The sequence below is a fragment of the Eschrichtius robustus genome, chromosome 1 (genome assembly GCF_028021215.1).
Source record: "Eschrichtius robustus isolate mEscRob2 chromosome 1, mEscRob2.pri, whole genome shotgun sequence".
NCBI classification, from domain to species: Eukaryota; Metazoa; Chordata; class Mammalia; order Artiodactyla; family Eschrichtiidae; genus Eschrichtius; species Eschrichtius robustus.
In genome coordinates, this window is record NC_090824.1 from 13385379 (window position 1) to 13410069 (window position 24691).

A 24691-nucleotide genomic window follows, 5' to 3' on the forward strand; every position below is an offset into this window, starting at 1 on the left:
TAATCCTATTGGATGAGGACCCCACCCTCATGACCTCGTTACCTTTACCTCCATAAAGGTCCTACCTGCAAATACACTCACATTGGGGGTTGGCTCTTTGGCATATGAATTTTAAGGCACACAATGATTCAGAGCTTAACAGACGGTATTTAGAAAATCCACAAGATGGAATATAATAACATTTAAAACATATTTCTTCCAAGTGTTTTATTCAGGATTTCTTATTTTTTCACTTTCTTCCCAAAATTTCATTGTGAAAATTTCAGACCTAGAGAAAATTTGGGAGAATAACACTGTGAACATTTAAACATGTTGCCACATTTACTTTTCCTTTCTCTATAATTCCCTCTTGTGTGTGTATACATACATATATATACACATATAGAGAGAGAGATGTATATCTTTATGTATATAGATACTTTCTTATCACACCATTTGCAAACAGTTTGCAGACACAGAATTATTCTTAACAGAAGTTGATTCCTGGATAATCAACTAAATTGTAAGATCTTGGAGTTGAGAGGAGCCCTAAAGTTTGTTTAATTCTAACTCTTCCAGAAAAGGGATCTTTTCTACAAAGTCCCCGTCACCAGTCTCCTTTAAAGATTTCCAAAGACGGAGAATTAATTTTTCCACGCAACAGCCTGTTGAATTATTACACATGAGAGCAAAAAAACTGTAATATGAAGGATATTTTCTTGTACTTAGCCACAAATGTATCTGTTAGGAAGTGGGGTAAGATAAGAAGCCGAGCAGATTTTGGAAAACTACTTGGCAGTATCTACCAAACATACACAGACCAAATGACCCAGCAGTTCCAATCTCAGGGATATAGCCAACAGAAATGTGTATTTTTATGTACCAAAAGACACGTACAAGAAGATATATAGCAGCATGTTTCAAAATGCCCCAAACTGGAAACAGGTCAAAATCTTCATCAACAATAGAAAGATATCTTAGTCTGGGTTCCCCAGAAAGCAGAACCTGAAGTTAAAGCTTATGTTTTATCATGTACCTAAGGACCATAATCCCAGGGAGGCAGGGAAAGAGGGAGAGCAGAGGGTGCCCCACTGAGTTGCCACCTACTGTTACCAAGTGGAGCTGATCACTTGAGTTCACGGAACCAAGACCTCTAACTGAGCAGACCCTAAGGCTGCAGGAACAGGAAACGTGAATTCTATAAGTGGGTCGTGCACCCATAGAATCTACATATGGGGGACCCAGCAACAATGGATCAGCCATTGGTTCAGCACAGTCCTAAAGGACAGCACCCCAACCCCACAGGGTATTGTCCTGAGCTGGTGTCTTCACTGAGCTTTTCATGTTCTAACAGGCCAGCTTCACCCAAGTGAAAGAATGCCAACCCACCTGACAAGTAGGCCCAATTTCCTTTCTTCCTTCATCAGTTGATCATCAGGAGCCCCCCTCAGTGAGGCCATAGGTGTGAGTTAAGGAAGAAGCATTGGTGCAACAGAGAGAGGTGATGTGCACCTATGCATGTAATTTGCTGTGCCTTCTGGACCTCCTCGGGTTGATTCTGAGTGTGCCGTGTCCATAGTACAGCGACTGCTGCTGCAGCTTTACGAATCAGTGCATCTGTTGATCCCAGTACACAGTTTTGTTCGAGCTTCAAGGAGCCATTTCAGCTGACTACTCGTACTGGCTCCAGGTGTCCCTGCCAGGATGTTGAATCCTGAGTCTCAGACAAGTGTTTCCATGGCAATAATTTCTTCTCCGTCAGTCAGGTCTTATGTTCCACACACCCACTCCAGCTCAGCATCTTCAAGATCCATTCGCATTTGTGTCCCCTGATCCCTGCTGGGCCATTTTAGCCAGGGCCTGCAATTCCTTTGGCATGTACACATGCCCCTGTCAACATTAATACCATCTTTTGAGATGGTTAGAGTATCCCTTTTTTATTCTTCTTGTCTGAATACAGTTATCAAAATGGTTTTAAATCTTGATATCATACTAAGCCATTCCTCTTTATATACAAGTCTGAAATGTGTTGGTTGTTTCAGTGATTGAAGTCATGTAATCTTTTTTATTTTATTTTATTATTATTTATTTATTATTTATTTTTGGCTGTGTTGGGTCTTCGTTTCTGTGCGAGGGCTTTCTCTAGTTGCAGCGAGCGGGAGCCACTCTTCATCGCGGTGTGCGGGCCTCTCACTATCGCAGCCTGTCTTGTGGAGTACAGGCTGAAGACGCACAGGCTCAGTAGCTGTGGCTCACGGGCCTGGTTGCTCCGCGGCATGTGGGATCCTCCCAGACCAGGGCTCGAACCCGTGTCCCCTGCATTGGCAGGCAGATTCTCAACCACTGCGCCACCAGGGAAGCCCTGTCATGTAATCTTTTAAAGGCAGTAATGCTAAGTGTAATATCTAGGAAATTACGCTAAGTTGGTAATGAAATTACCAGAGTGGCTTTGATGGTGATTTTGGCAGACATTCTGTTTTGCTCCTTTTTTTTCTTGATAGTATACAATGTTGTCAGGGCAAGTTCCATTCCAATCTCATGACAAAAGTTTGACGTGCACCAGTGCGGTAGAAATCATGAAGAAAATCAAAAAGGGAGATTTCTCCTTTGAAGGAGAAGCCTGGAAGAATGTATCCCAAGAGGCTAAAGATTTGATCCAAGGTAAGAATCTAATGAAAAATTTCGTATTTTATATGATGTGTAGTGACTGAAGTGGAATCATACCCACGATATATATTCGTTTGTGAATTACTCAGGGAATCCCTGTGTGTTCTGAAAGGTTTCAGGCTACTCTGTTCAGCCTTATTTTCTTCTCAGAACACTCTCCCTCAGTAATCTTATCCACGTTCACTACGTGAACTAGCACTTGGATCCACCAGCATCTCGGTCTCACGCCTCCAAAATGAACCTCTTCCTTTTTACTCTCCTTTCCCCCAAGCATGTGCCTCCTCCTTTCCCCCTCTTTTTACATGGCCACGAAGCCAGATCACCAGGACAGGGCCCAGCATCACCCTAGATCCCCGCAAACCCCCTCGCCTTCCGCAGCCAGGCACCCAGTCCTGCGGGCACAGCATCCCTCCCAGCCACCCCTCCTCCCCACTCACATGGCTGTCACCTTAGTTCTTGTCATCGTCTCTCTCCTAAAATCCACAACATGCTTTCAACTTGTCTCACTTCCTCTCACTTTACGTGGTTGTCATCCGTCGGCACAGTGACCTTCCTAATAGCCAAATGCAATCATGGCTCTTTTCTGTTAAAAATCCTTCAGGGAATCCCTGTGAGCCTCAGGTCAAACTCCAGAGTGCAGCCTTCACAATTCAAAGCCCTTCACAGTCTGGCCCTGCCTGCCTCTGCTTCCTGTCACCTTCGCTCCACCATTCTCGAACACTTGAATTCCTCAAATGTGCTGAGCGCTCGGATTCTGCTCGCCTTTACATGTGCTATTCCTAATCCCTGAAGAAGGGCACCCTTCTTCATCAAACCCACTACGGCTCATCCCCCAGGACTCGTCCCCTGGGAGCCTTCCAGGGTGCCCGCACTCCCTAGGCTGAGCCTTTCCCCTGGGGCTGCCGTGCGCATGGCTCGTGCTACAGCACTTGTCCTGTAATGTGATGAGACCTGGGTTTTGTCTGTGTGCCTCCCCGCAGCTCTTCTCTGAGTGTCCATCTGCATACCTCCACACTCCCTAACTTGTAGAAGATGTTGGTACATGAATGAAGTAAATCTCGGTACTCTTTGTTTTGGGGGAGTTTGCCTGGTCACCAGTGGGAGTCCTTGTTTTAGGTGGTTATTTTCTCCTGATTGGAAAGCCAGCTAGCCTACAGCCTCCAGATATAGGCTACCGTGGGCTTTATTATTAGCATCCGGTATTCACTAGGGGATTTAAATGTACATGAAAATGTACGTAATTATCTTTGTAGGAGGTTGACGCCTTACAGAAACCATCATGTCTTGTGAACATAATTGAGATCTATGTCTGAGGTTGATTTTAAACTATGTTTGAAATGACAAATCCTAAAATAAAAATATTTATTCCCACAGGACTTCTCACAGTCGATCCAAATAAAAGGCTTAAAATGTCTGGCTTGAGATACAATGAATGGCTTCAAGATGGCAGTCAGCTATCCTCAAATCCTCTGATGACTCCAGACATTCTAGGGTCTTCAGGAGCTGCTGTGCACACCTGTGTGAAAGCAACCTTCCATGTAAGGCTCTGGGCTCTGCACTTGTAAGGCGGTTTGGAAAGGGATCAGATAGATGTTCTTACTCTATAATCTATGGCTAAGAGACACCCTCTTAGCAATACAGTTTTTAAAATGGGTTCTTTTAACTTTAGATATGCTTTTATAAATCCCTTCATGATATAAACACATTTATAAACAGAAAGTGCATGGGGACCAGAGTCACCGCTAACCCACAAAATATTTATTTGACATTTAGAATGAGTTTGTGAGATGAGGCAGTAGTCTGATATTTGAATAGTTGAAATTTTTGACTCGGTAAGGAAAACAATATGCATACTATTAGAACTTTAAAAAAATTTTTGTTTTATTGAAGTATAGTTGATTGACAATGTTGTGTTAATTTCTTCTGTGCAGCAAAGCTATTCAGTTATACATATATATATACACATTCGTTTTCATATTCTTTTCAATTATGGTTTCTCACAGGATATTGAATCTAGTTCCCTGTGCTACACAGTAGGACCTTATTGTTTATCCATTCTATATATAATAGTTTGCATCTGTTAATCCCAAACTCCCCATACATCCCTCCCCCACCCCTTTTCCCCCTTGGCAACCACAAGCCTGTATTAGAACACTTTTTCTCTCAAATAAGCTAAATGACTGTCTGTAAAAACTGTAAATGGACATTAGGAACTAAGGCACATGTGAAGGTCCATTCATTCAAAAATCATTTTGTGCATAATATGTTCTAGAGACTGTGAGGGATAAGAAGTAAATTAATTGGTATTAAGTAAAGACTGTATACTTGAAAGGCTGAGACTGCATAGCAATAACTGTAGATTCTGCACATTCGTGCCAAGCAGATGCAAATACATTAAGGATAAGGAGCCAATGAGTTAGAGAGAAATAAAATTACTTCTGAAGGGATTATCTTGAGAAAGGAGACAGGATAGCATTTCCTCTTCAGCTGCAGAAATGGATTAAAATATTAATGAACTGGGATCTGGTGAGGTGTGAAGAGATGAACTGCAAGCATTTGAGGCAGGTGATCCAAACCTTCTCAGTGACATATGATGTAAGGTTGTCACTTCAGCAATGCCTAAGCTTGAAGCTAAGAAAAGTAAAGACAGGCTGCTGTGAGGAGGAAGCCAGGCTGAGGTTTATAGAGCTAATCTTCTCTGCATATATTGTGTCCGAGATGTACCCGAATTGCATTGACGTGGGAGTGGAGATCAGGGGCTCTGTGTTGGGACTTTGTGGTTGGAATTTTAAATCTCAGACACAGAACTAGTCAAAGTAATGGAGAGAGGTGAGTTAGATTGCTGATATTCTTCAAGAATTCCCAGTCCGTCAGTGGTTTTTTAACTGAGAGGTAGCCCTGCCCTCTTCAAAAGATTTATTAGAATTGTGACTCCTGGACGCCCTAACATGTGGATTTAAACAGAGCCCTCAGAAACCCTTTCCCATGAGCTTCTGTACCCTGCCCGGAGTTTTGGATACAGTGGTTTTAAGGACCATGTTCCCAGAACAACTTGAAGCTGTGGTTGCCAAGCTTGCCAAACGCAAGTTCTCTGTAAGTCATGACTGCCAGGAAGACTTCAATCCTTTTACCTTCACGGGGGTTCCCCTTGTTTTCTCCCCTAGGCCTTTAACAAATACAAGAGAGAGGGGTTTTGCCTTCAGAATGTTGATAAGGCCCCTTTGGCGAAGAGAAGGAAAATGAAGAAGACCAGCACCAGTACCGAGACGCGCAGCAGCTCCAGTGAAAGCTCTCACTCTTCTTCCTCCCATTCTCATGGCAAAAGGACACCCACAAAGACATTGCAGCCCAGCAATCCTGCCGACAGCAATAACCCAGAGACCCTCTTCCAGTTCTCAGACTGAGAAGCATAGGAACGGTAGCAGCGTAACGGATGATCCAATGTCCCTTCAGCTCCCTCATCGTGCGCCTGCGGCCAGGTGCTGTGCTTTGAAAAACGTGTCCCATCGGTCTCCTTGGAATCTGCCTCGCAGGGAATTTTTTCAGGAAAACCCGATTGGTTATCCTCACCCAAAAGCACTGGACAGAGAATGTTACTGTGAATAGACCACATGTCATACTGTTTAGTGACCTAGCATGGTGCCAACAGGACTGTTTCTGAAAGAGCAAAGATGACGTCTGTCAATTTAATTAGGGACTGGTGAGATCTGAGCTGCTGACAAAGTAAGTCACAGGTTCTTCAGATGTCTGCCAGCAAGAGTTCCTCGTACTGTGATGATACCTTTTGCTTCGCCTTGTGGGCATCGTGGGCTTTTAAGAGACTTGCACCCTTTGAACAGTGATGTATCAGCAAAAAAGGTCTGTTTTGAAAAAGAGTCTGTAATGAATTTTACGTGTGGCATAAACTTATTTCTTCAGAGAGGATTTTAACTTATTGTTTTTATTTTATGGTTACCTATGACGATAACCTGCTATTATTAATCTTTTTCTAAAAAGTAAAAAAAAAAAGATATAAGAACTTCAGGTCCCACGCTCTATATCGGGGACCCATCTGAGATGCATGCTAAGCTACGTATGTTTTTAATTTTGCACTGCTCTTTCCTGGCAATTTGTTTTAATGGTTATTGCAAAATATTAAGGTACATGTCTCTGTTTTAACTAATGTTGCACTTTATAAAAGAATATGAATAAAGCAAGCTATTTCATAAAGTGCACTCTTTAAAGCATATGTACTGTATTTTTGCCTTTTTTTCCCCCCCATTATCTACTTTAAATTTGCCCTCACATCCCCCTTCCACTTTGGATGCAACAAGTAGAAGGGGCCTTGTATAGCGTAATCATTAGCCCCAGAGGCACTGATGTGAGGAACACCTAAAGGGAAATTCTATTAAACACTGTGCTTATTTGTACACTGTGCTGTGCTGCAGTGAGGCTTTTCCTCCTGTAGTCAGATATTATGTACATAATACTTTAGAATTATAACTACGACTTGTTTTGAAATTTTTCTGTTAAATTTAAATCCAGAAAGCATATTTTATAAACTTATGCAGAGCACTTTTATTGCTCAAAAGTTCTGAATTCATACCGAAAACAAGTGCTGTGTGCTGAAGACATTTCACTGAATGATTGCTGCATTTTAAAATATGATTAATTCATCCCCTATGCAAAAAAAGAAGTGATAGGATTTGTATGTTGTATTTTCTTTTAAAGCCATCACACGAAATGTCAGGACTGAGAAAAGCGATTTTTTGCGATGTTTACAGGAATCATGCTTAAAAAGGCCCAACATGTTTATTTTGTAGTTTTTGTTAATGATAACCTCTTGAGCATTAGTCTGGAATTGGGCATGATATTTATTTATTCCTTTCTTGAGATAATAGCATTAATTTCAACCAGTTATGAATACTAAAAATATTGCACTCTATGTAATAGTATATTTATTACTGAACCAATGTATATATTACTAGCACAGGCAACAAAAATGGCAAATATTAAACTATTTTCAAAATGTATTATCCTGTTCACATTTTTGTCCACAATGATTATCGGAAATAACTTTTTATACTTTTCAGTGGCCCAAATGGCTACCTAGTTCTCACTTGAGTCAATGAAAATTTTGTACTGCTAGCTTATGGTCGTTCTTAGTAATGACGGGAAATCTCAGGTGCATTATTACCAAACTCTGTAGCTAATTCACAGAATGTGACCCCATCAGGCACAGGGTTGCAATAATCAAGAAAATGTCCATTTATATCTATAGTAAGGTTGACTATATCTAGAAATGCGTTAGTTAGCTCTTCAAGACATTTTTAAAACTGTGCATTCTAGTAGAAGATACTAGTAAAGTATAGACCAAAGGGACTTTGTTGCTAAGAGGAGATGAACCAGAAGAATGGTTGGTATACCCTAATGACTGATGATGGTGTCATTGATGCATTGTGAATATTGGAAATCAGTGGGTTTCACTTTCATTTGTTTTCATTGCCTCTTCTTCTGGAGGACTTGACAGAAAATGAAATGGTAAAATGGCAGGCAGAGTAAAAGGAAGGAAAGAGAAGGCTGACTTATCAACTGGTGAGCCTCCTTGAATAATCTAGAATGGGCTTTTGAGAAGAGGTCAGAAAACACTCAGAGTAGTGCCCACTTATAGAATATCTTCATCCTCACTCTACTTATAAATACCAGAAAGATGCTGAGTTTGCAGCAGTTATGGTACATGCAGGCTGTCAGTGTCAGTGAATTGCACTTTAAAATTCACAAGGCTTTTGTTTAGTCACATCAAAAATAAACTAAAAAATAATTCATATGAAAATGTTAAATGAAAGGACTCTTTTTGGTATTAGGAGAAAAACAGAAGTAGGTTTAAGACAAACAAATACACACACTAAATTCTCTTTGTAACAGTTTTGGAGATAGATAGAGTCAAATCATCCCTTCTCTTCTTCCTTTATTGATTATAGTGTATGTAATTTTCATATCATCATAAATCCTGACTCATATATTTTATAACTATATATGGCTAATCGAGAGGCAAGAATAAGAAAAGGAGAGTAATAGAGGAAAGACATTTTAAAAGACCAGTTTCTTCTAATTACTGTGCCACATCCTATGGTTGAATGAATTAAATTAGCTGTTTTGAAATTCACTAATTCTTCCAAACCTCTATAAAACAATAAACCACTGAACCACTGGAACAGAAAATCAAGTCTTCTGAGTTAATTTCAATATTCTGGTCCATCTTGGAATTACGGATTCATTTACCCTTGAAAAACTGCCTTTTATTTATTTTTTTATATTACTGCTGATTTCTTAAATAACTATGATATGCTGATAAATAACTATTACTGATACATAAATAACTAAAATGGCTTTGTATAAGGTAAGTTATTTGAAAGAAACCTACTAGGATAGCTGTGACCATTCTTTTTAATACGGGAATTCCTTTTGTATCTCAGTTTTTGGAGTATGTTCTCAAATACTTTATAAAAGTATACAATTTAAAGTCTACTTATTCACCTTGCCCACATTTCAAGCACCTGTTATTGTCATATTTATTAAAAACAGGTTACCTCGAAATGGTGAAAATTTCTAAGTTATTGGCCCTATATGTGTGTTAGACCACATTATTACTTTGGGTTTTCTCCCAATGATCAAGAACATGATCTAGGTGATTGTATGATCACATTTCTGATATTCTTAAGATCTAAGTAAATAAGTTAAATACTGATATGCTACTTACACCATAGCAATATAATTATAGATGAATTATTGTAATATAATGAAATATCTTTCAATTGTATAACTTTTGGACCCTCAAATGTCTTACACTATAACACCCCAATTTCTGGCCTTTAATTAATTTATTTACCCCACACAAGAGTCCCCCTTTATTTGATACCTTTATCTGGCACTAAAATGAATGTAGCAGGCTCTAATAAAATTCAGAATTTAAATTCAAGTTATTATAAAACTCAAGGAATGGAAAAGTAATCATAAGATAACAGATGCATCAAATAAATAGTTTAAGTATAAACCATCCAAAGAAAATAGCTGCTACAGCTGCATAAAGGTTTTATTTGCTGTCTTGTTAAGTAACTCCAAATTGTGATATTCCTTAGAGAGAATGTTTCCCTTAAGGGTAAGTATTTAAATTTTGTTTATATGGGGCAAAAGTATATTTTCAAGGAGGCAACATTTTTCATCTTAGAAACATTTGGTTAGTCTCATTTCAGTCCTCATCTTCAGCATTTCTTACCTTTGAGATTTCAAGATATTTCTTCTGAGCCCTTTTCTTTGTATGCCCAGCTCCCTGTTATGTAATTAGGTAATTGTGTTTCCCTTCCCCAAGGCAGTTGTCCACTTTTCAGGTCATGAATTTGTGAACTAAGCAGGTGCCAGTATTTTATATTTACCTACTATTACACCAAAAAGGAGTAAGACATTGAAGTGGCTCCCAAATACATCTGTCTTGGCTTCTTCATATTAGTGCAAAATAGGTACTGCTTATTGCCAGCCATCTCCTTTCCATTATTCCTTTGAGCACATGGTGAAAAGCTTGATACTTTGTATTTAGAAGGAGACTGGAATTAACAGACAGGATTCTTGGTAGTTATTCTTCAGGCTTAATTTTCCTGGTGTATTTCTGCTGGAATAGGTGGAAGGACATTTTGTAATATTTTTCTACTTAGAATACTGCTTAGGTTGTCATAAAGAGTTGAATACTTCAGATCAGTCAAGTAGTATTCAATACAGCAACGTTTCTCCAGAGCACAGGAAAATGGGATAATACTTAACATGATGTGGTTTCCATTTAATCTTCTCCATTGCATAACACTTTTAATTTGTACAGTTATGTAAAATTTGTCTCTTCGCTAAAAAAAAAAAAAAAAAAAAATCCATTTTAATTCTTGTTCCTTCCCATAGGGAGCAGTTTTGATCTTTTAATTTATGTTTTGAAGTCCTCCTATGTTGAAAAAGAAGAATAAAACAGAAAGAACAACCCCCCAAAATGTCATGACTTAGAAAAGGACATTTAAGTTGTATGAGCAGAATACTACAGGTTTATTTCCTGGCATTTCTGCTTGTAGATAGATTGGAAAATCACTGTTTCTCTTGTTTTATTTGTTCTAAAATTCAGTAAGGTTGAGGAACTTGACGTTCTTAACTGCAGTTTTATTTTTAACTTTGTGAGAGGCTGGTCGAGTAAATGTGCACTGTTGTGTTGGAATGGATGTGCGATGATAATCCTCCTAAAAGACCTGTTGCTGTGGTAGACATTTGATTCTTCATAACAGTTTATTTTAGGTACTGTAGTGCTCTCCTATTCGCTCAAGTCATAAATACTGGTAAAAGGAGAGATTAAATGTACAATAATTCTCTTTCTTTTGATGGATAAGAAGGGGAATGTAAAGGTGCTACATCACATATAAAGTTAATACTTTAGTACTAAAATTTTGAAAAATACCCCTAAAACTTTACTGCACGAATTTTAAACAGGAAGAGGAAACCCCATATACACATACTTGGAAGAATTTTGAAAAGACTGGCATTTTAATTTATAGCTTGTATACTTCTGTCTAAAATGGTAATGTATCCTTGGGTGTGGAACTGAAAACTTGTTGAAAATCATCTAAGCTGCAGTAATCTATGTAACTATGTAAATTCTTCCACTGCTTTGCATAAAGATAAGGCTTTGTCTTTCTAGAAAGTAAATGGAAGATAAAAAGATGAAAAACATAGTTTTTCCTCTGTTCTATGTGGACAATTAAAAGTATTGTCAAGCCACAACTCAAAGGAAAGCCATTCCTGTCCACTGCTGTCTGTGTTGTCTTCATTCACTGTAGCACGTGTACTTTTCTTGTTTTTTTGTTTTCCAGTTATATGACCACACACATTAATGTATCCCTACACTGGTGTTTCACTCACTACTTCTTAATACGTATTGACTAACATTTATAGGTTGTAATTAAGATCAGAGAAATAAAGACTCGACTGGGGCAGAGAAAGATAAATTTGGGGATGAAAGTTATTTAGGAATAAGAAAATAATGATCCTATGTGAGAAAGTGAGCAAACTTACCACTCTGAGATACAAACATTTGGTATGAACATGGAGAGGGCTACTTTACAAAAATGCTATTTCAATGGCCTATAGATAAATATCTTTTAATTTGTCTATTGTGTGGATAAATGAACTTATTCAACATGTTATACACAAGCTTTGTAATGTAAGGTGGTGATTTTCTTCTGGGAGGCCCATTTGATAACATTTTCCTCTCTGTTTCTCTGCCTCCTCCCAAACTTTTCCTACTGCCTTCCACCCAGACCCCTGCCATTCTATGGCCAAAGAGACCAGTCACAACGGAGGACTAACACTACATAAGTAGTGATCATATTTTTAAGATTTTTAATGCAGCATGACGTATAAAGTGCACAGATCTTAAATGACAGCTCAATGAATTTTTACATATATATGCACCCATATAACCATCACCTGGATCAAGATGAGGCTCCCTGTCCATACTCAAACGTAGCCACTGTTCTGACTTCTGTCACCATAGAATAGTTTTGCCTGTTCTTGACCTTCCTGCAAATGGAATTATATAGTCTGTAGTCTTCGTGTCTGGTTTTCTTTGATCATATCATAATGTCTGTGAAATTCACGTATGTTGTTGCATGTAGCAATAACAATAGTTTGCTCTTTTTTATTACTCTGTAGTAGTCCATCAAGTAAGTATGTTGTAATTGATCCATTCTACCGTTGGTGGACATGTGGGTTGCGTATAATTTTTGGCTTTTATGTCTAAAGATGCCATGAACATTCCTGTACATATCTTTTAGTGCACGCATGCACTCATTTCTCTTGAGTTTATACATAAGAATAAAACTACTAAATCATAGGATGGATGTACATTTAGCTGTTAAAAGATATTGCCAAATAGTTTTCAATAGTGGTTGTACTAATTTAAACTCCCACCAACAATGTATGAGAGTTCCCGTTGCTCTATGTCCTCAGCAGTACTTGGTACCATCAGCCTTATTAGTTTTAGCCATTCTGGCAAGTGTGTATTTCTTTGTGGTTTTATCCATTATGGTAAGTGTGTATTTTGTTGTGGTTTTAATATGCATCTCTCTGAGAAGTAATAATATGTGGAATACCTTTTTATATCTTTATTAGCCATTTGGAAATTTTCACTTGTTAAGTGCCTGTTCAAGTCACTTGTTCATATTTATTGGGTTATCTGTCTTTTTCCTATTGATTTGCTGGGGTTCTTTATATTTTAATGATATGAGTTTTTGGTCTGATGTATTATTATAAACATCTTCTCTTTGGTTTGCTTTTCCACTTTCCAAATGGTGACCTTTGATGACCAGAAAGCACTAATTTTTATGAAGTCCAATATACCCATCTTTTCTTTTATTGTTAATGATTTTTGTGTCCGGTTTAATAAATCTTTGCCCCAATATTATGAAGATATTCTTAAATTCTTCTAAAAGCCTTGTTTTACCATTCACATTAGGCATACAGTCCATCTAGCGCTGATATTTGTATATGGTGTGAGACAGTAGCCAAAGTTCATTTATTTCTGTAAGAGTATCCACTTGACCCAGGCCAATGTATTGAAAAGCTCAGTGCATTGCAGTTGGAACTTTTACAAAGTCTTCATACCTGATAATGAAAGACTTCTAACTTTGATCGTCTTCCAGATAGTCTTGGCTCTTCTTGACGCTTTGCATTTTCATACACATTTTAGAAACAGCTTGTCAGTTTCCTTGGGGGTGGGTGCAGATATCCATTAGGGTATTGCATTGAAAATATACATCAATTTCAGGAGAATTTATATCTCCTCAATTTTGGGTTTTGCAATCCATAGATGTGGTATATCCCTCTACTTACTTAGTCCTCTTGAATTTGTCTCAGCAATGTTTTAAGATTTACATGTAGTGGTTAAATTTATTTCTGGATTTTTGATGTTTGTATTTTATTAGCTAATTCTTTTTTGTTAGTAGATAGAAATATAATTGATTTTTAATATTGCCTTTGCATCTAGCAACCTTACTAAATTCACTTCAATTATTATAATTCTGTAGATTCTTTTGTGTCTCTTCATTTATATATACAACCGTATCTTCTGTAAATAATGATAGTTTCATTTCTCCCTTCCCAGTTTTTCTTTTCTTACCTTATTGAGTTCACTAGAACTTCTAGCAAAATGTTGAATAGAAGTGGTAACAATGGACCTCTTTGACTTGTTCCTGAGCTCAGAATAAGAATTCAGTATTTCACCATTCAATATGATGTTTGATATAAATTTTAAAATAGATACCATTTACCCACAATTTTTTACTCCTAGCTTTCTGAGAGTTTTTATTAAATAGTATTTCTATTAAGATGACCGTGTGACTTTTCTCCTTTATCCTCTTATAGTGATAAATTACACTAATTGATTTTCAAATGTTGCATTCCTGGAATAAACCACATTTGGTCATGGTGTATTATTCATTTCATATATCATTGGATTCAGTGTGCTAATATTTTGCCTAAGATTTTTGAGTTGTCTTTTATTTGAGGTATCTAGTCCATTTACAGTTAATGTGATTACTGATTCCTGGTTTTAAATCTACCACCTCAGTTTGGTTTTTATTTGTCCCATTTCCTCTTTGTTCCTCTATTTCTCTTGTTCTGCTTTCTTTTGAATAAACCAAGTATTCTCTGTTACCCTTTTTTTCTCTAGTATTTTAGTTTGTTGGAGATTTTTTAAAAATTCATTTAGCAGTCGCCTTAGACTTACTTCTATCTGGGATTATTTTCCTTCTGCCTGGAGAACTCTCTTTAGGATTTACTTTAGTGCCAAGTCTGCTATCAATGAATTATCTTAGTTTTTGTTTTTTGAAACTTTCTTTTGCCTTTATTTCCTTTTGTACCACATATATTGAGATAAAATTCATATAACATACTATTCACCCATTAAAAGTGTACAGCTCAATGTTGCCTTTATTTCTGAAGGATATTTTTGTAGAATCTGTTGATGTTCTTCCCCAGTGTTGGAAATTCTTAACCAATCATTCTTCGAATAATTATTTCCAATCCATTCTCTGTTTCCTCTTTTCTAGGAATCTTCCAAACCTTTCCACCATGTTCCATATATATCTTACAGTCTTTTCTGTGTTTTCCATCTTTGTTTCTCCCTCTACTTCAATCTGTGTAATATTCACTGACCTGTCTTCCAATTCAGTTATCTTTTGTTCTGCTGGATCTAATGAATATTAATTTTAATGTCACATATTGTATTTTGGGATCTAAAATATGCATTGACTCTCTTATAGACTCTAGGTCTCTGCTGAAATTCTTAATCTCTTCCTCTATATTCTTGAACTTCTTAATCAAAGTAATTTTAAAGTTCTTGTCTGATAAATCCAGTGTCTGAATTACTAGCTATTGGTTGTTTCTACTGTCCATGTATATTTCCTCTTGTTTTTCAGTCATTTGGTTCTGTTTTTTAGGATGCCTAGTAAGTTTAGCTGAATACCATACATTGCATATTAAAAATTGTAGAGGCCCTGAATGATATCTTCCTCCTAAAATGGTTCTGTTTTCTTCCAGCAAGTAGGTAGAGTATAGGCAGATCACCATAACCCCACTGAGGGTTGATTTTAGATTTTGTTAGGACTGGTTTCAGTTTTTCCCTTATTCCTGGCACATGGACTCTCTGGGTTCTCAGTTGAAAAGCTGGGGGGTTTATTGGGGCCACTTCACCTTGGTGGCCTTGAACTCCAGCCTCTCTCTCCTCAGCACCAAGAGTTTTGCTCGCCTCCTTAGCCTCCCAGTTGCTGCTGTTTGCTGGGTTTCTGAAGGTCTCACCTTGTGCACATGGTTTAGGATTGGCAAACACTTCAAGAGGAAGCATTTCAGGCTCACTTTCCTGAGCTTTTCTACTCTCTGGGACTTTGTCCCTCATGTCCTAGCTACTTTGGTAGCCCAAACTCCAACCTTTGTTTCTTTTCTTTTAAATTATTTTTATTTATTTATTTTTGGCTGCATTGGGTCTTTTTTGCTGCATGCAGGCTTTCTCTAGTTGTGGCGAGCAGGGGCTACTCTTCGTTGCGGTGCGCGGGCTTCTCGTTGTGGTGGCTTCTCTTGTTGTGGAGCACAGGCTCTAGGCATGTGGGCTTCAGTAGTTGTGGCACGTGGGCTCAGTAGTTGTGGCTTGCGGGCTCTAGAGCGCAGGCTCAGTGTTGTGGCGCACGGGCTTAGTTGCTCCGTGGCATGTGGAATCTTCCCAGACCAGGGCTCGAACCCGTGTCCCCTGCATTGGCAGGCGGATTCTTAACCACTGCGCCACCAGGGAAGCCCCAACCTTTGTTTCTTCAGCCAACTGGGATTGCTGCTTTATGCTAGGCTTTATTTCCTTGTGTAAATTTTCAGTGCCTCCAGAGAAGGCAGAATGAATGTGGAGCTCACCCCAGTGTGCTTTCCTTCTTTCAGGACTACAGCTCCTTAGGTTCTGCCCACATCGGTTTGCTCCCTGATGTCCATAAGCAGATGTTATGTATTTTATTTAGCTTTCATTGTTGTTTTCACTGGGAGAGTTAGTTCCAATCACAAGCTATTCTACTATGGCCAAAGCAGAAATCTGGTAGTCATCATTTTTAATCACCGTTGTTATTTCCCCACAGTACATTCTGGCAGTGAGAACCTGGTTGTCAGAGGTTCACATTCATAAATTTGTTCCTTCATGCACTGAGCATTTTTTGAGCTCCTGCTTCAAGCCAGGTACTATTCTAGACACAGGTAATATAACAGTAAGTTAGATAAGATCTCTGCCTCTTGTTTTAAAGAAAGGCTACTAAATGGTTTCTGTCGTGCTTGTACTAATGAAAGACTTTTCTTATGTGTGGGTGAGAGAAAGACAGACTGAGACTAAGATTTTGGGGATGACAACACCTTCCTATTTTATACAAATATTTTTAGCCTTTTATAAAGTTCTGCAGAGATTAACCCAGTTCACAGTTCACACACAATACACCAATATTTTTTCCACCTTTGGAAAGCTAAGACATTATGCTTAATTCCTTATCTGTGAGTTTCTACATCATACAGACAAGATAAACATATGAAAAACTCACTTTGAAGCACAATTATATGACAATTTGAGTTGAAGCTCCAGGAACTAACTTATGAAGAACAAATTTAACACTGAGATTAAATCTCTCCATGAGTGTCAACAAGAGTCTGATAAAGAATCAGCCTACTGTGGCTTCTCACTTTAACTTCAGTTTTCACATGCTACAGAGGACTTATTAAATGCTCTGAGATACTAAAAAATGGCTTGGTGTTCTCAGTCTTCCAGAACAGCTTAAATGTCACTGAGAAAAATATAACCTGGGTACATGTCACTGTTAAGATATTATGGTCAAATCAAAAATTTTACTCCTCTGTACTTTGCTATTCTTTCCCACTTCAGAAACTCCATCCAATGGGTTATTTTCTATTCCAAAGACATATTCCAGAGACGATAATTTGTATTTCCCATTACAGTCCATTTTCATGTGATCAAAAGGCAGTCAAAGAACTAGAACATCATCATACATAGGAGGTCTGTAGAAACTAAAGTGCACTCAGAGGACAGATCAAGAATCTTCAGCACCTGCGGTTTAGTGTACTTGGAATTACGGCCCTTTTGGAGTGGTCTAAGAACAGGCAGTTAAAAGTGGAAGAAGCCAGGCACAAAAGGCCACATATTGTATAATTCCATTTACATGAAATGTTCAAAATAGGCATATCCATACAAACAGAAAGTAGACCAGTGGTTTCCAGGGGATGGTGGGAGGGGGAAATGGGGGAGTGACTACTTAATGTGTATGGGTGATGAGGTTTGGGGATGATGAAATGTACTGGAATTAGATAGTGGTAATGGTTGCACACCATTGTGAATATACTAAAAACCACTGAACTGTACACTTAAAATGGTGAATTTTTTGTTATGTGAATGTTATCCTAAATTTTTAAAATTATTGTGGCCGCACCATGCAGCATGCGGAATCTTAGTTCCCTGACCAGGGATTGAACTCGTGTCACCTGCAGTGGAAGCAAGGAGTCTTAACCACTGGACTGCCAGGGAAGTCCCAAAGTTACCTTAATTTTTTAAAAAATCACACATATAAAAGAACTACCAACTAAAGAGCAAATAGTTATTTTGAGGAAGTCAGTCCTAACACCTTGCTATTCAGAGAATACTGTTCCCAGTTACATCAGCAGCAACTCTGAAGCACAGTTGATATTATGTTTGGAAAATCTTCTCTTACACACAGAAATTGAGTTCTTGGGGACAAAGTGAATGTGTTTCTTGCAGATAGCATCAAAGAAAGACCCAGCCTAACAGAGAGAGGGCACCTCCTTTGAACCATATTTTTTCCAGCGTAGGGTAATGTTTGGGTAGCTATTAAATGTGCTCTATGTTTTAATGGTGATTACATCCAGCTTCTCATTACTGTACTTTTATCTCTGCTCTGAGGGTTAATCCCTCACTTTTGGCCTTGTTGTCATAATGGGACCACAAGCCTCTTGTTTTACATATATTTTTCTTTGGTGAATGCTTTTCTCAAATCTCTCTAATCCTGCCTATGTTAACTTTCTCTCAGAAGCAGATTCATTTGTGCAGTGAAGTATTTTATTTAATCATGAAGTCATTTGGAGCAGTTATCTTTTTCTCAAACACCATACCATTGAAATACCAGAAAATTATGCTACTCATGACTTGGCCATTTTACTAAAAGTACAGTTGACCCTTGAACAACACTGGTTTGAACTGCTCGGGTCCACTTATACGTGGATTTTTTTCAATAGTAAATGCTACAGCACTACACGATTCCCGGTTGCTTAAATCAGCAGATACGGAGGACCCTCATATAAGGAGGGCCAACCACAAGTTATATACAGATTTTTGACCACATGGAGGGTCGTCACCCCGAACCCCCATGTTGTTCAAAGGGTCTGCTGTGATCAGAGGTTATATTGTCTCTCTTGACTCCCCTGTATATTTTTAAAATAATTTTATCCTCAATAATTTATTTCTACTCAGCGAATGCAAAGGTTTTATCAACATAAGAGTGAAGTTATAAACCTTTTTTATTCACCGACTGAGACATCACATGAAACTTTTCTTTTGTCCTAGCAAAGATGAACTATTTTGAAGAAAATTAATTAGACTTCAGAAGTGTCAAAATGCTTTTATAGAAAATGCAAATAAAGTTGTTTCAAACCACAAGTTGTTTTACATAAAATCTTTATGGGAAGAATATATATTTCAGCACAATAAAATCAGTACTTTTTATAAATTTTGAATGGTAAATGTGTTGAAGGTATTTTTTAATAGTAACTATTGAAATTTTTTTTCTTAAAATATTTAGAATAAATCACACCTAAAATGTATGAAGTAGTATAAGTATTTTGTTGTATCATTAGGCTCATTGTATATATGTTTTAAAACAAGAATGGGCTGGGAAGATAAAGATTAATTTGTAATAAGTACACTATTATTTTACTGAGTGATTCTTTTAGATATTTGAGTAAAGCCTACTGACAAAGTAATCCAGATTTTTTTTTTTAATTTCAGTGTCCTTGCTTTTGAGCCTAGTGTTGGCTTTCTAATGTCAGAATAAATCCTACTAACTGAAAAATTCAGAAATTTTTTCTAATGATAAATACATTCAGTGAAAAACTCGAGTCTTTTAAAATTCTAATTAGAGTTTAAATTGATTCATTTGAGCCATATGTATGTTATGAAAGCTAAAAAGATAACTATTTGTTACTATTGCCCTTAATGTATAATCTTCATTATTCAGACTTTTTATTTTTAAGTTAGTTTCTACAGTGGTTTCATGTTCAGTTTTTCAAACGTTAGCAGATTATGGTGGTTATAGTAAAGGGTTTTGTTTTAAATCTGGTAGCATATTTAGGAATCATTAAATTATAAATTACAATTTCAAATCTTCATACTTGCATGATAATTACTTAAAATTAGTCTGCATTAATAGCCTAAATAGATACCTTAGTTTGGAGGAAAAAATACTATTCTATTTTCTAGTTATTTAACAATTCACTTAATTGTTACTAGTTACTTAATAGTTCAGTGAAATGTACCTCTGTGTGTGTGTGTGTGTATCTGTGTATAAATGGTTAATAAGATCCATTCCTTAAATTCACTATCTACCCTGCTGTGATCCCCACCTATACTGAAGTACTCTCTGGTATGAATGATCAGTCAACCACAGGGTATGAGATATCTGTATTTGTTTCTTTCTAAATGAAATATATGGATTCAAACAGTTCAAACTAGTAATACCAGATTGGTTTCCTAAGAACTAATATAGCTATAAGAGGTGGTAACATTCCAGAGTTCCATGATTATTTTAAGGTAGCTTTAAAGATGGTTAGATTTTGATTTTATTCAAGACTTCAGAGTCCTAAACTTGGTTATTTAAAACATCCAGAGATAGTAGGTATTTGTTTTTTGAAGATTAAGTAAGGAATGCATTTTGTTTATTTGGTTGATTTTATCTAGACTTTATAAATGTGATTTTTTTTTTTTTCCAAGCTACTTCATAGTTGGTGCCTTCATAGGAAATTTTAGTTTGATTAGTCAACTCTCTCTGCTGGGTTTTGGGTATTTGAATTTTCTTGTTTGGTTGGTTTTGGGATTTTTTTTGTGGGAGAGGTGATAACCTAAGAAGTTTCTGCAGCAGAAATATCATGAAACCATATATGTCCCTTACAAAGTTGTGGCATTTAGAGGAGTTTTTCAAAGCCTGTGTTGGGATGTAGGCAAATTAAGCAAAGCATCATAGTGAATTCAGCTTATGTATAGAATGACAAGCATATTTAGCAGTTTTTGCTAATATTCTGGGCTTCTTTTCATTGTGACTGTTTTGCAGACTTAATAATGTTCCTTCCTGATAAGAGGCTGACTGGAATTTATTTTTGTTTAAAGAAATATTTTTAATATGGAAAAAATAAAAGCTGCACATATGCCTCTCATATGGCAAACTCTAAATTAGCATTACTCCATCACAGCATTAGATACCAACCATACTAACAGCATGCAGATATACTGTTTTTCATTAAACTTAGCGCTTTACATTGAAAGTTTTCAAATCAGATCTTACTTGGGCAGATTTCACATGACTGGACTAATACATAAATATTTACTCCTTTGAAGGTATTTAGACATTGGAAATTAATGGCTTGCTTATGAGCCATAGATTTGAGGAGCCATTTGAAATGAAATTTCCATTTCTTAACCTTTTTGTAGATGGATTGGTTGGGCATAATGCTATGTTTCTATATTCTAGGACTGTTAACAAATAATACTATTTATTTCTTAATATCGACCAACATATTATTAAATTAGCTCTTTTTGCTCAAAAGAGCTCTGAGATGATTGGGAACACTGTGTGCTGAAGTTGGATGCAAAGCTGACTATTGTACAGTGAACCTCTTGGGAGAACCGAAGGCTCAGGAAGCTATGAGTAATGAAGCATAAAGCCCGTCATTCATATGTAGCTTAGTCAGTGCCCCAGCTTTGTTTCTCAGTGTTCAGTTTTTAATAATTATAAAAAGCTCACTTTATTCCTTCTCTCTTCCCTGAACCCTTGGCTTTAATTGAAGAGTAAAATGTATTATGTATGCCTCTCCATGAGTATTGCTGATGATTTTGCAAAAAGGAGGTGGGAAGGCAGTTTAGTACTGGATTTCCAGACTGGCCAGACACTCAGCATCTCTGTGCCTCTGTTTCTTCATCTGTAAAATGAAAATAATTATACCTGTCCTCCCCCCACCTCAGCAGCATACTGAAAGATCAATTAAAGTAGAGGAAAAAAATCTCTAAGATGCACTGATCCAAAAGATGGACAGAACATAGATGTAACTGTTATTTAATCATGACAGCTTTGCTATACAGCAATTTCCTTGTATCTTTGCCTGGTACTGTATAGTGAATATCAACTAGCATTTTGAAGTAGAAACTGATAATAGGGAGTTTTTTAATTATATAGATTTTTAATACTTAAGGTCATCAAATAATATTGGTAAAAATTTATAGTGTATGTTATATATCTGAGTGTGGGTTAAAAACATATCACTACACTCAGCTAATTTGTAGAATGTCTTTGCTATTTGAGTTGACTTGGTTATTTCAGAGGGCTGCAGAGTTAATGAGATCAAACTGTAGTCATAGCAGTATTTTTAGCATATCCCAGAATCTTAGAGTTTAGGAGCCTTGGAGCTCACCCAGGGCAATTTCCTGTAGGAAACCAGGTTCCTTCCTGGTGACGTCACTGACAGGCGCTTATGCAGCCTCTTCCTGAAAACTTTTTGGGGAAGGAGTGTGCTGCTACCTCACTGCTTTGATGTGTACCTTTTGTTCAAGAATTTCCTAAAACTTGGGACTAGTCATGTGTTACATGAGAAGATGCAAGCATTTAAAATTTTGTATTGAACACCATCCTTACTTAAAGGGCCTAGGTTTGTATTATTTTCTGGGGTTTGTTTTATGTTTTTGACATGGTTTTCCCCATTGATTGTGTTGTTTTCTCCATTTTCTTAATAATTTGACAATATTTTCTTCCCTTTTTATTTGTATCTTCTTCCACTTAGCATTTATGGTAGCAAGGAGGGGAGGGATGTCTATTTTTTCAATGGGCTGAAATCATAACTTCTGTTTTGTCTTACTATGGCAACTGGATTGATGACCGTCTCTTACTTAAAGGTCCTTCAAAACTAGAAGCCATTCCTTTCAGGGCAATGCCTGAGAAGTGATGTCAGGAACTCTGGGGAAGGGGAAGCTGAGAGAACCCCAGAGTAGAGAAGAGGGTCCAAATGTCCCGAAACTGTATTTCCTTCTAAGGAGCATGCTTCCAAGAGCCAGGAGAGACACGGCAGAGACATGGCATTCTAGTGTAGCGCCAGCTGCCAGGTAAGACAGTCTTGAAACAATGTGTCCATTTTGCTTTAGCAGGTCAGGTTTAGGGACATATGTAGCTTTGATATTTAAATCCACCCTTTGTTCCATCTTTGGGAAATGAGAGTACCTTGGTTTTGCTAACTGGCCCAGATGTGCATCAACAAAGTAAATCACTTTAATTGCATCTTTTCATTTGGTTTTCACTTCTCTGTTTCTCTCTTTCTCACTCAGTCTCTCCCCCATGGCATTCCTTCTGCTTTCTCCCACCTTTTTAAAGGAAGCTGTGCTTGTTCTTGCTGGAATCCAGGTCACCATATCACCATATTAAATGAACCAGCCTTAGACTCTAAACCCTGTAGCAGGGATTATCTGTGGGTAGCCACCAAATTAACTATTTTAGACAGTTTTTTGCTATTTGCTGTCCAGTCACATCAGCTGTCTAGCAGTCCAAGGTGGCCTTTCAGGCAGAAGAATCACCAACCAGAGTGGATACGTTTCTAAAATAAAAGACCTGTGGTTTTGTGATCCCCTTTGAAAAGCTTCTCTTTTCAGACATATGGGTGCGTGTTCCTCTCTGGCCAAAACTTTGTTTCCAGTCTCAAAAGGGCTGTTTCTGAAGGTGTCTTTGCAACCCTTTTGTTGCTGGCTCTGTTAATTGCCTGATAGGCAGTAGCTAATTCATCATTCCCTAAATACCAGAGGAGCAGCTGTTATATTCAGACTCCCAGGCAGCCTATGCAGGTCCCCCCAGGTAGGATCAGGTACTCATTTGTCATCAAAGGGGGGAACTATGCTATTTGCAGACATTTGACTGTATTTTTCTTCTGTTGATCTTTGTCATGTTCTGCCTGACTTAATGAGGTTCTTTACCTGCATATCTGTCTCTCTCTCTCACCTTACTCCCAATTATCCAATATGGAAAATTCCTTTTTATTTGAGAAAGAAGCAAAAAATCCTTTTAAGTGAAGTCTATAGATAGGATTTGCTTTGGGAATAGATGATTTCTTCTTCTTTCGGTTGTAAACCTCAATTTGGATGGCGATTAGAATGGGTTTTTAAACTCTTTGAAAAAGCCCTTCTGGGGCAATCCTCTGACAGAGTCACTGAACTGGCATGCAATTACAATTTTATTTGCATGACTTTTTTTCTAAGTCTCTCTAGAAGAATGTTAAGACATTTTGACAATGCAAGAAATAAAATTATTCTCACATCAAGGATCAATTTTACTTTATATCTGCCTTTATGCCATCTTCCATTGTTTTTAGTAGTATTAATCTAGTATTAATTCTCCCCAAAGGGAGTGGCTTGATGCCTTCCACATTAAGTAGGTAGAAGCTTTTCTTTAGCTGCTTTCCTGAATCCCATATTTATAATACTTTATGGTAGGATTTTTTTTTTTTTTTTTTGAAATTGATTAAGTCTAGTTGTGCTAGAATCTTCAAGTATTAATTTATAATGAACTTTTCCTCTTCTGGGATTATTAGAAGAGCTAAACGTTACACGTTTCTTTTGTTGCTATAAATATACATAGTCATTTGAAAGTTATTTGAATGCTTTATTACAGTGATAATTGGTATTGCCATTGATTAAAGGTAAAATATATGGAGTTAAAAATTTGTATACGATATACTATTTATTGAGAATTTTCAGAATTCCATAGCTGCTTGTCTTTAAGACTTATAAGAGGAATGTGTTTTTTCCCTTCCTGGTCTCAAATTTAGTTTTCCCTTTGTTCAGGCAGGTTTGAATGAGTTGTATCACTGGAAAACACACATGTATCAAAAGGTAGATATATTGTAGAAACATGATGTTTTCTTGCCTTGGAAGTCTGACCAGACAGTTTTTATTTATGGGTTTTATTTTTAACAAAGCAGTAAGGGCTTACTTTCTACCAACTTCTGTGTGTGTAAAGATGTATTTGTTCAAGCTTTAAGAAAAAAATTAACCTGTCAGTGTACAAACACCTGATACCTGATTTGGATCTGGGGGGAGGTGGTTTGGGGCAGAGAGAGCTGTTTATAGTATGTTGTTTTTTGGAATTAAGTAAGATTATTAAAGTAACACAACAGTAGATATCAGTAATTT

General features: G+C 37.3%; 1 protein-coding gene and 1 long non-coding RNA gene across 2 annotated transcripts in view; one reads left to right on the top strand and one right to left on the bottom strand.

Annotated features, from left to right (window-relative positions):
- The window catches only part of RPS6KA5 (ribosomal protein S6 kinase A5), a 181555-nt gene extending 175492 nt beyond the window's left edge, over positions 1-6063 (top strand). Inside the window, exons 15-17 of the mRNA XM_068541532.1 lie at positions 2481-2640; positions 4021-4184; positions 5811-6063. Of these exons, the coding sequence (XP_068397633.1) occupies positions 2481-2640; positions 4021-4184; positions 5811-6050 (564 nt within the window). The 3' untranslated portion in view covers positions 6051-6063. The remainder of the gene's footprint in view (positions 1-2480; positions 2641-4020; positions 4185-5810) is intronic.
- Positions 6064-6444: 381 nt separating this feature from the next.
- LOC137762961 (uncharacterized) overlaps positions 6445-24691 on the bottom strand; it is a 43916-nt gene continuing 25669 nt past the window's right edge. Inside the window, exons 4-5 of the long non-coding RNA XR_011073656.1 lie at positions 9902-10517; positions 6445-6506 (exon numbers count right to left, since the gene is read on the bottom strand). This is a non-coding gene — a long non-coding RNA (uncharacterized lncRNA). The remainder of the gene's footprint in view (positions 6507-9901; positions 10518-24691) is intronic.